At 34.5% G+C, this 12525-nt stretch overlaps 1 protein-coding gene across 6 annotated transcripts in view; it reads left to right on the top strand.

Annotated features, from left to right (window-relative positions):
• USP15 (ubiquitin specific peptidase 15) overlaps positions 1 to 12525 on the top strand; it is a 108599-nt gene that overhangs the window by 22177 nt on the left and 73897 nt on the right. For 4 of the 6 annotated variants that reach the window (XM_081127072.1, XM_081127071.1, XM_081127075.1 and 1 more), the window contains exon 3: positions 1698 to 1828. In XM_081127072.1, coding sequence (XP_080983198.1) covers positions 1698 to 1828 — 131 coding nt within the window. Of the gene's footprint in view, positions 1 to 1697; positions 1829 to 12123; positions 12204 to 12525 lie in introns of those variants that run through there. The other 2 variants (XM_081127074.1, XM_081127073.1) reach the window with 1 other exon arrangement.

Genomic DNA, 12525 nt, shown 5'->3' with positions numbered 1-12525 from the left:
AATATCAGCTGTTCTGTGTTTAGTTTAGGGGTGTTTTCCCCCTTTAAAAATAATGATTTTATTTTGTCTACTAGATACAAATAACTATTTACATTCTGGTCTGTAGTAAAATCATTTACTCAAACTCTTGAATTATTGTGGAAAACAGAATAGAAGTCTTAATTTTAAACTTTTTTCTGTTTTCTTTGAAGCATTATGTTATAGTGAAAGAAAATGGATGCTAGAGTAGAAGGATTTGTGTTTGAACCCACTCTCTAATTTTCTGTCTTTATGGCCTTGGGCATGTTAATCAATATCTAAGTCTGTTTACTAATAAAAATGGAGAAATTTACTTCATAATAGTGGAAAATCAGTTGAGATAACAGGGTTTTCTCAATAATAACGTATTTTACTATACCTGTAATTTTCTGTATGTATGATCTTAGGCAACTTTCTCAATTTCCCTGGATATATTTTCTAATCTAAAATGAAGATATCTATTTTATAGGATTGCTTTGAGGATTGACTGAGATAACATGGTTATCTGCTGTATTATGTCACATAGTACATTATCCATACAGGGAGTTTTTTCACCTTCAGAACGTTCTGAAAATGTGTTGCAAATTATCGGTTTTCATCAAGAATTTAAAAATTACAAATAAAGTTTGAAAAAACTGAGCTTAAAAATTAATACTTCATTTGCATTTATTCCTGAAGTCCATATTATAAAATTCAGAGATTTCCCATTTCTGCTCTATATGAAACATAGTTTCTCAAAGTTTAGTATAATTCTGTGACCATAGATTGATCCTAGGTAGAATAAATAACTTTCTTAATCCTTTCAGCGTTTTTCCGGCTTCTTGCTTAATTTATATTTTTTTATCTAATAAGAATAGTATGTTCTTATTATTGAAATTCTACCAAGAACAATTTGGTTTCCCATATTTGATCATTTAAGACTGGCTCAGAATGAGAAAATCCCCTTTTTGTTGTCTGTAACTTAAATTATTTCTGTGTCTATACTTTGGAAATTGAAGTAAAGGGCCAGATAATAATAAATGAATCTCAGATTAGGACTGTGATGTAGGTATAATTCAAGATCTCTGGCCTGCCCTGTAATAAATTTTTAGTTTAAATAGAATTTTGAAAGTGGATTATAGAATTAGAACCACATCTGAAAAACTACTTCCCTTTTAGCTCTGGGGAGGAGTCTAGATTATGAGCCTTCTGGAATAATGAGTTGGTTCACAGGATGCCCTTTTGTGATTTCCATCATGGTTTACAGCCCATGTTCTTTAGAGTCATTGTGAAAGGTTATTGATTTGTTTTTGAGTTTCCTTCATCAGCTAATGCTACATTAGCCACTATTACCATGCATTGGATCTCTGATACTCAAAATATTTGGGAAACCCTCTTTTTTGAGGTCCCTTGGCTAATAGTTATACCTTACTATATTTTAAGAGCCTAATAAAAGAAAAATTATGTTTTTAAACATTATTCTATGACTAATGCCAAACATTGGAATTTTTTAAAGCAACAGTTTATTTTGGAATAGATAGATTTAGATGTGAACCTCTTTAGCGCTTTCTTCAAAACTTATTTAAACACTTAAATTATTCCTCATGAGTTTAAGTAATTTGTGATGTATACAACCAGAGTATTTAGAGGTATATACTATTGTTTCTTTTTATGTATTGAATATGTTTTTCCTTTTGCAGATGGTGATGCCCAGTCACTTAAGGAGCATCTTATTGATGAACTGGATTACATACTATTGCCAACTGAGGGCTGGAATAAACTTGTCAGCTGGTATACATTGATGGAAGGTCAGGAACCAATAGCACGAAAGGTACATATTAAAAATAACTGATTAAAAATTTTTTTCTTGAACAACTCACATTTTATTGTTAATTCAATGACTCGTGAAGCCTTGTCAGTTATCTTTGAGATAAAGACTACCAAGATGTTACTGTACACTGTGTAATAACAGCTAACATATATAGAGGATTTACTATATACCAGCCACTGTTACAAGCACATAAAAGTAGTCCCTCCTTATTTGTGGTTTTGCTTGATATGATTTCATTTACCTGTAGTTAACAGTGATCCAAAAATATTAAATGGAAAGATTCAAGAATGAAACAATTCATAAGTTTTCAGTTGCATGCCATTCTGTGTAGCATGTTGAACTCTTACTCCATATTGCCCCATTTTGCCTGGGTTGTGAATCATCTCTGTCCAGCATATCCATGCTGTACCCTCTACCTGCCCATTACTCACTTAGTAGCTGTCTCAGTCATCAAATTGGTTAGAGAGAGACCACATTCACGTAGAGTTTATTTCATTATATTGTTGTGTGTTCTATTTTATATTGGTTACTATTAATCTCTAACTGTGCCTGATTTATAAGTAAACTTTATCATAGATATGTATGTAAAGGAAAAAACATAGTATATATAGGTTCAGTACTCTTCATGGTTTCAGGCATACACTGGGAGTCCTGGAACGTATCCCTCATGGATGACGAGGGGACTGCTATACATTTTTAACTAAATTAATCCTCACAGAAAACCCTGAGTAACTATTATTATCTCAATTTTATAGATGAGGAAATGAGAACAGAAGTAGAGAGGTTCGGGGCGTTTTAGAAAGTCCTTTCAGTTTACAAACTAAGGCAGCATGACTGTTTTCTTAACCACGGTGCAGTGCTGCTTTTTTTTATATTAGAAAATTAGAAAATAAAAAAGAAACTAAAACTTGAAAAAATATATTGCAACCTAATTTTTTTTAACTTGAAAATGAAGATATCTTTCTTATTCCTCATTTTAAAGTTTTATAATTATAGTCTAGAAGAATTAAAAATGATTGATTTTCTTTACTTTTGGGGACTAAAAAGTCATTCCATAGTAGAAGAATGCCAAATGCTTGAAGTAGATTTGCCAACTTTACACAAGTGTTTGATAGTGTATTTGGGTGAGGAGGGGTGGGCGTGGGGGGGAAATGGAGGAAGAGCCAGGATCTCTGAGCATAATTATTTGTTTGTGTGTTTTTTTCCTACATGGAAACAATTAAAAAGATGAATTATGTAGCACAAGGGTATAAACCTCTAGTAAACCAAACCATTTTGGATTTATTTGGAACAGATGCTACAAAATTTCTATAGTAACTATTTTTATTTGTATTTGTATATTTATGACAGATTAGAATTGAATCTTGTTTTCTAAATAGAATGTAAATGTGCCTTTGATTTAGTTACTTTAAATATAGTTCCTTAATTTCACTCAACCTTTTCTTGTAGTCATTTCAAAATTAGGATTCCTCTCTTTTAGTAATGTTAGCCTTATATATATAAAAAGGTCTATCATTTTATCTGTATTGCTGGAGATTTGAGTGTTTTGACCATTTGAATGATAGACTGGCTCTAATACTGTCTAGAAGAAGAACTTCATTTCTGGGGTAAAGGAAAATCTGTGTCTGAAATATCTTCAAATGCGTTAAACTGTATTACTTTAACCTTAATGATATACTTTTTTTCCTTAATAAATGTAGCATATTGTACAGTACAAGTTGTTAATGGTAAATAAATCAGCCAACAACTTCATTGGCATTACTTTTTTTTATTTTATTTTATTTTTGTTTAAAATATTACAGACGTCCCTTTTTCTCCCCAATGACCCATTCCACCCCGTCCCTTCCCCCTCCCCAGTCCCTCTCCCCACCATTGTCTACATCCTTGGGTTGTGCATATATGCATATAAGTTCTTTGGTTACTCTCTCCCCCTCCACCCACCCGCCCTCCTCCATCCCTCTGACATTCGGCATTACTTTTTAAAAGATGTTTTGGCATTTTTTGAAATTTGTGTATGATAAGCAAAAGTAAAGCAAAAAAGAAAAGAATCATGAAAACTTTACATAGGTAGAAAGGAAAAAACTTTAACAAGTCTGCTAGGAGATCATACATTTATTTTTTAATTAAGGTAGTTAGAATTTATTTAACCTGTAAAGTAATTTTCAAACTTTAGTATGCATAAAAATTACCTGGAGTTTTTATTAAAATGTGTCTTCCTCCAAAATTAAATCATTAAGACTGGGAATTTCCATTTATACTATGCCCCACATGACTCTGATGCTAGTGGAGCTCAGTTGAAGAACTGACTGGTCTTTTAGGATCTGAAGCCTAACTTTGACTTTTACTAATCTCTGATTAGAATCTAGGGTTGGCCAAGGACACAGACAATGGTGGGGAGAGTGACTGGGGAGGAGGAAGGAACGGGGGGGCACGGGTCATTGGGGAGAAAAAGGGATATCTGTAATACTTTAAACAAAAATAAAAATTACACATATTTAAAAAAATTTAAAAATAAAAATAAATTTAAAAAATGAAGATATGCAATAAAAAAATTAAAAAAATAAAAAAAGAATCTAGGGTTGGTAATACCCCTAGCTATTATGCAGAAAGAAGTTAATCGTCTTCCTGGGCCACAAATTATCTCTAAAATGTTTCATTTCTAGTGTCAGACATTCAATTAAAAAACACACCAGACAAATGAGCAGGAAATACAATGAAACCAAAATCCAAGAGAAACTGTAGACAACAAACACAAACAGACCCATGAGGAATCCAGATAATGGAGTTATCAGACACAGACTTTAAAATACTGTGCATATTATGTTCAAAAATAAAAAAAGACAGAGTTGAAAAGAAGGACAGAACTGTTAAGAGCCAAATGAAATCCTGAAACTGAATAATATGAAAAAATTAAGAAATAAGGTCTTAATGTTTAGGTAAAATACTAGATCAAACAGAACCAAAGACAAACTTGTAAAGTAAATGATAATATCAGTACAAAATGTACACACTAAAGAATGGAAAAAACAGAAAAAAGCAAAGGGACACATGTAATACAATGAATAAGTTTAATATACATATAAGAGAACTCTTAGAAGGAGAGTAAAGAATGGGGTAAAAGTAATCCTGGAGGTAATAATAGCTGAGAATTTTCCAGAACCAATGAAAGGTATCATGCTACAGACTGAAGAAATTCTGTGGATCCCAAGCTGAAAAAAATAAGCAGAACCATACCCAGTAAATCTGTTGAAAAGCAAAGGTAAAAAGATATTTCTTACAGTAGCCAGAAAATATATTACCTTCAAAGTAAGGATATGACAAATAAATGATTTCTCAAGAGAGGTGAAAGAAAAAAATTTTAACATGCTGAGAAAAAATATCTGCTAACCTAGAATTCTGTGACCAAAGAAAGGATCCTTCAGAAAAAGCTATTTTTAGATAAGCAAGTTGGTAGAATTTGTTACCAGAAGACCGAATTAAAGGAAATACAAAACAGTCTGCAGAATGGAAGGAAAATTGCTCCATATGGAAGCTTGGAGACACAGGAAAAAATGTACACTGACAAAAGTAAACATTGTGAATAAATATTATGGCAGACTGTATAGTAATAATTTCTTACAGGGATGAAAATATGTATAAAACTTACATAACAATATTAACATAAATTAAGATAGTAGCCTCCAAGATGACCCACAATGATTTCTACCTCTTCATATCCATATCCTTGGGTAGTCCTTTTCCACGTTGTACCAAGGTCTTAGGATTGTATTGGTCTGGGTAGCCAGAAACATATAGCAGATGTCATGGCTTATCACTTTCAAGATTAGCTGAAGGGGGTAAAAAGGAACAAACTTCCAGTTGTAAATAAATCATGGGGATATAATGTACAGTATGGTAACTATAGTTAATAATACAGTATTGCATATTTGAAAGCTGCTGAGAGAGCAGATCTTAAAAGTTCTCATCACAAGAAAAAAAATTTTGTAACTATGCATGGTGACAGATGTTAGCTGGACTTATTGTGGTGATCGTTTTGCAATATGTATAAATATTGAATCGTTATGTTGTACGCTTAAAACTTACAATCTTTTATGTCGATTATACCTTATTAAAAAAGAAAAGATTAAATTATAAAAGACACCTTGGCTTATATCCTGGTTGTGCATGCATGCCCTTGTGCTCTCTCTCGTTTCTGAGTTTGGGAAATTCAACTGCATACTCAGACAGCCTTTGGAGAGCCTCAGTAGGGAACTGAGATCACTGGATAAGAGAGGAACAGAGGCCTACCAACAGTCATGAATGAGCCTGGAGTGAATCCTGCAATCTCATCCAAGCTTCCAAATAATTGAGGCCCCAGTCTACATACAGTTTGACAACAATCTCACAAGAAACCCCAACCCAGAACAACCCAGCTAAGCTGCTCCAGATTCTTGACCTGAGAAACTATGTGAGATGTGTGCTTTGTGAAGCTGCTGTATTTGGGGGTAATTTATTATGCAGCAATAGCTAGCTAATACTGATTTTTTGATATCTGAACTATAGTGTGCTGCCTAAAAAACTTGGAAGGTAATGGTTTTGGAACTGGGCAGTGTGTAGAAGCTGTAAGGACTTTTAAGAGTATTAGTGAAAGCCTAAAGAGCCTTGAATAAATTGGTAGTAGAATTTCAGCAATTGAGGAGGCTGCCAGTGAAGACTTTAAAGAAAGTGAGGAAAGTTTTATTAGAACCTTGAAGAAAGTGTTCTTTGTTATAAGGTGGCGGAAAGTTTGGCAACACATCAGTGGCAGCAAAGTTGAAGGTAAAAATAATATATCTAATGATATATTTGAACGATCTGCCAAAATGTTGAAAGTACTGCCTGGTTTCCTCTTGTGCTGCTATAATCAAATGTGAGAAGACAGAGAGAAGGTAAAGAAAGGGCTGCTAAATAAAAAGGAGCCAAGACTTCCTCGTTTTAAAGATTTCTAGCCTCTCCAGATAACAGATAATGCTAAAACTAAGATGTGTCTCTGAGCAAAGATCAAACTCAAGGCACTGTCAGGCAAGTATGGTCTAACGTTGAAGCCTAGGATGTGATTATAAAATTCATTGTTAAGACTTCAGAAAAGCTAATGGTGGTGCCTCACAACTCTGTTCAAGCAAAAGGCCCTTTAAAGAATGTATGAAAAGATGCTCAACTTCATTAGCTACAAGGGAAATGCAAATCAAAACCACAATGAGATGCCATCTCACACCTGTTAGAATGGCTGTTATCAGTAAGACAAAAAATAACAAGAGGTGAAGAGGATGTAGAGAAAAAGGAACCCTCACACACTGCTAGTGGGAATGTGAACTGATACAGCCACTGTGGAAAACAGTATGGAGATTCCTCAAAAAATTAAGAATAGAGCTACCATATCACCCAGCAATTCCTCTTTTGGGTATCTACCTGAAATATTTGAAAATATATATTTGTAAAGAAACATGCACCCATATGTTCATTGCAGCATTATTCACAGTGGACAAAACATGGAAACAACCTAAATCCTTTGATGGATGACTGGATAAAGAAGTTGTGGTACAGATATACAATGGAATACTGCTTACCCATAATGAAATACTGCCATTTGTGACAACATGGATGGATTTTGAGAGTATCATGCTAAGCGAAATAAGTCAGATGGAAAAGCACAAGAACCATATGATTTCACTCATATGTGGGATATAAAACTGAGAGCAACAGAGACAACCCCTCACTGGAGTTCTCCAGGTTAAGGCCTGCTCTGGTCACCTTTGAGCATGTTATTGAATGAAAAGACTGAGGCTCATGAAGGTTGAGTGACTTATCCCAGTACACACAGCTGTCCTGTGTCAATGCCTAGATATCTGGACATAATCAAACCTCCAAATAACCCTCTGATTATCTCCTGAAGTACTCAGGTATCCACATACCCATCTGACATCTATTATCCAGACCACTGGACATAGCCAGACCTCCTGGCACCCATCTTCCAGATTACCTGGCATCCATCATTCAGTCCACCCAACATCTGACTGATAACTGTCCAGGACCAACCCTAGGGCTAAAAATGCAAGACTGATATTTCTTTAGAATGTACTTTTTACTATAAGAACTTTTTTTTCTTCTTCAGAATACTTCTGGGTTTTTGCCTAGCTGTTTTCCCAGTTTGTAAGCTCTAAGATCCTTGAATAAATCTATATTACTTATTTGGGGGGGAAAAAGAAGAAAGCAACAAATGAACAAAACAAACCTACAGACACACACAACAGTGTAAAATTACCAGCCCAGGATGATTTGGCTCAGTGGTTAGAGTGTCAGCCTGTGGACTGAAGGGTCCTGGGTTCAATTCCGGCAAGGGCACGTACCTCCTACCTTGGTTGCAGGCTCCATCCCAGCCCCACTGGGGCATGTTCAGGAGGCATCCAGTGTGTCTCTCTCACATTGATGCCCCCCTCCCCCCGCTCTCTGAAAAGCAATGGAGAAAATATCCTCAGGTAAAGATTAAAAAAAAGATTTTAAAAAATAGATTGCCAGAGAGGAAGGTGAGTGGGAGGATGAAAGGGGTAAAGGGTGAAATATATGGTAATAGAGGGAGACTAGACGATAGGTGGTGAGCACATAACGCAGATTCCGATTATGTCTTATAGAATGGTACACTTGAAACTGACATAGTGGTGTTAGCCGGTGCCACCCAAATAAATTTAATTGGAAAAAATTGCTAATAATATAGGTACTAAATATTGGTAAAAAAACAACAACAATATGCTTTAAATCTGTTTTAATCTACAGTTTCCTTCCCACCTCTTCTCCCACCTTGCATTTTATTTATTGAATAAATCGGGTTGCCTGATTGGCAGAGGGGAAAAAAATTTAGAGTGTACTTCACACCTCCTTTCAGCATTCAGGCTTCTCAGGATAATAAAGCTTCTAAGAAACTAAAGAGCATTGCCCCTCAGCTTAAACCAAGGTAAAGAGGACTCACCTAGGGGACATTTGTGTGTGTGACTTTTGTCTAATGGAATGAACTCCAATGAGATTTGCTGGAGACCTACAGTATTTTCAAGAAGCACTGCCATCTTGGACTGCAGAGACAATATAAAATGAAAGAGGCCTTTTACCTCCCAGACTTCCACAAGTTGGAATCAAGACAAATATTTTACTCAACTGCAGACACACGTGTTAACTTTCATGAAAAAAAGCATGACTCGGAAAGCAGAACCAAGAGTTATAAAGAGTCATTTTCAGGTAAGGGCAGAAGTGAGCCCTAATCAAGGATCTTCCAGTATTTGCCCAGGTGGATTTCAGAATTTCTATGGGCCATTGACTCTTTTGTACCTCCTCTTTTCCTTCCTTTTTACAGGAATATCTAAAAGATTATCTTCTGCATGTCCCATCATTTAATCTGGGTGTATGTGGGACAGAAGATTTATAATTTAGTTCACAGGCCTATAGATTAAGGGGAACTGTATTCAAGATGCTTAAGGAACTACAGCCAAGGATCCTCATTTACACCTGGATTAGATATAGATGACAAGTTTCTGAACTTTGAGTTGATGTTATAATGGGATGAGACTATTGGGAGCCTTTGCATCTTGCGGGGAGGGGCTGTGACTTATTGGAGGCCAGAGGGTAGACTGTGGTAGCCAGCCTTAAAGATGCTCCCCAGTGATCACCACCACTTGGTATTCACACGAGTGTAACCTCCTACATTGGACCACAGTTGGTCTGTGTGACTATTAAAATATGGCTGAAGTGATAGTATGTCAATTCAGAAATTAGTTTACAAATATATGAGTAGTTCTAACTTGGGAGTTATCTTTTTCCCTCGGATCACTCTGAGTGAAACTATGCTATGCAGGCAGCCTACAGAGAGACTCACATGATGAGGAACTGAAGTCTCTGCCAACAGCTGGAGAGGAACTGAGGCCTGCCAACTATCACATGAGTGAGCTTGGAAGAAGATTTGAACAACGTGATTAACCACCATGACCTGATGACATGCATAGCACTTAGTGCAGAAGACAAATTTCTTTTGTATTCTAAAATTGTCTAATATTTTCAACTGAATGATAAAACAATGCAGCATAAAAGGGTGACTGAAGACATCCTTAGAAGGAACTTCATAGCGTAAATGCATATATTGGAAAAGAAGAAAGTCTGAAAATCTGTTGTCTCAAGAAGTTAAGAGAAGAAAAGGAAATTAAGCCTAATCAAGAAAGAATATAGTAGACATTAATAAAATAGAAAAAAAATACAAAGTTTACTCATTGTAAAAACAGTGAACTAACGGCAATAAAATGAAGATGAGTCCTGGCAACACTGATCAAGAATAAAAAGAGAATAGGCACAAAATAACCTATATTAGGAATGAAAAGCGGACATCCTAGCAGAGCCTAACGACTTTTTTAACAGATTAAGTTTTTGAGCAGCTTTATGCAGTAATTTGAAAATTTAGCTGAAATGGACAAATTTCTACAAAAATACAACAGTGAGAAATAGAAAATCTGAATTGCACTTTGTGATTAAAGAAATAGAATCATTAAGTGAAAACCTTCCCACAAAGTAAAATGCAGGTCCAGAAGGTTTCATCAATGTATTCTACCAAATGTTTAAGGAATAAGTATACCAATCTTATTCAGATTCTTCCAAAAATAGAAGGCATACTTCCCAACTATTTTATGGCAAGGCTAAACATGACACAAAACCCTGAAGGACATTATAAAAAAGCAGAATTATAGGCTAGTCTTATTCATGAACATAGATGCTTAATTTCTAAACACAGTATTAGGGAGCCAAATCCAGCAATATATAAAAAGGACAATAAAAATTGGCTAAGGTGGATTTTTTAAATGCAATTTTGATTTAACTTTGAAAGTCATATAATTTTGGTATCAGCTGAATAAAGAAGAAAAATAATCTCAATAGGTGCTGAAAAAGCATTTGATAAAACTCAGTATTCATGTATGATTTTTTTAAAAACTCATAGAAATAGAAAACTAGGAATAGAAACTGTGCAAAATATACTTATTCGTAAAACATTCAAACCTCTACTTCTCAGATCAGGTAAAAGACAAGGGTAACTGTATTAGACGTTTTAGCCAGTATGGTAGTGCAAGGAAAGGAGCTAAAAGAGTAAGGATTGAAAAAGAAGAAATAAAATTGAAGTGGTCTAAGAGACATAATTTTATATGTTAAAAATTTCAAAAATGGTACTGATAAACAATTAGAATTAATAAGGTTAGCGAGGTAGCTGGATATATGGTCAGTATATAAGGGGTGGGTGGGTGAGTGGGGAGAGATTAACCAAAGAATTTATATGCATATATGCATAACCCATGACACAGACAATAGCGTGGTGGAGGCCTGGGAGGGACAGGGTGGAGGGGGTCAATGGGGAAAAAAGGGGGACATTTGTAATACTTTCAACAAAGATAAATTTTTAAAAATCAATTATATATCAGCAGCAAATAAAGTTGAATTTTAAAATAATGTTTATAATAGATCAAAGTACTTAGGAATAAACCAACAAAAACTGCTTTTCTACACTGAAAATTACAAAACATTACTGAGCAAAATTTTAAAAGATTCAGTGATTTAATGGCCAATAGGAGTCGCCAAACTTTTTCTGTAAAGGGCCAGAGAGTAAATATTTTTAGCTTTGTGGGCCAAAATGGTCTCTGTGGAAACTGCTCACCTTTGCTGTTAGGGGTGCAAAAGTAGCCATAGATGATACGTAAATGAATGGGTATGGCTGTGTTCCAGTAAAATGTTATTTACAAAAATAAATGGTAAGTCAGATTAGCCTGTGGGTCATAGTTTGCCCACTTCGATCTAGGCACTGGTTAATTTATGCTTACCAACATCACAAAAAAAAGGGGTAACTAAATATTATTTGCATCTTCTTTAGAATGTATCTCAACATCTATAAAATAGTCTTAATAAATATTGCAAGAATAAAAAGATGGATGGTCAACTTTTCAGTTAAAATACATTTAAGAGACTACCAGTCAATTGTAATATATTGGCTTTATTTGGATCTTGATTCAATAAATAAAATAAATAAATAAATGCAATAGAATGTATATGACATAGTATCATAAAAATTATGTTGGGTTGGACATTAAATGCTAGATAAACTACATTTGAATTTTTTCAGCTGAAAACAATTTCCCTATAAGTAAAAGAGAAATTTTTAAGGCTCTTACTAAATTGATGCTACGCTTGTGAGTGCAGGAGTCTTTTGGAGCCTCCCTTTTGCCATATTTGTCTAATGTATCACATATCAGGCTGATTACTATTTTCAGCAACAGTATTCATGACTGAAACTCTACAGTTAACCTTTAGAAGATCAAAAGGAAATATACTTATTAAAAAGGTGACCCTAATGTATACATATTTTCTGTCTTTCTGCTTTATTGCTTGCATGTTTAGCAGCTTTTTTTTATTTGTTAAATAGAATTACGAAGTGTGCATTTAAAGGTCAAAGTCATCTTAGAATTGTAAACTAACATATCAGTTACAGAGCATAGCTGAATATTTTGGCAGCGGTAATTTGGAGTCATTTTAAAATATTTATTTTAACATACAGAGTTTTACAGTTATTACTAACTGAAATTATATAAAACTTAAAGTTTTAAAAGGTTTTTCTGCTTGAGATCAAGTACTGAATGCTATGTCTGTATCTTTAGTCAGAGCTA

This window comes from Miniopterus schreibersii, assembly GCF_964146895.1.
Source record: "Miniopterus schreibersii genome assembly, chromosome: 2".
In the NCBI taxonomy this organism is placed as follows: domain Eukaryota; kingdom Metazoa; phylum Chordata; class Mammalia; order Chiroptera; family Miniopteridae; genus Miniopterus; species Miniopterus schreibersii.
Note: the sequence above shows the minus strand (reverse complement) of the source record. Positions and strands in the feature narration are given on the sequence as shown.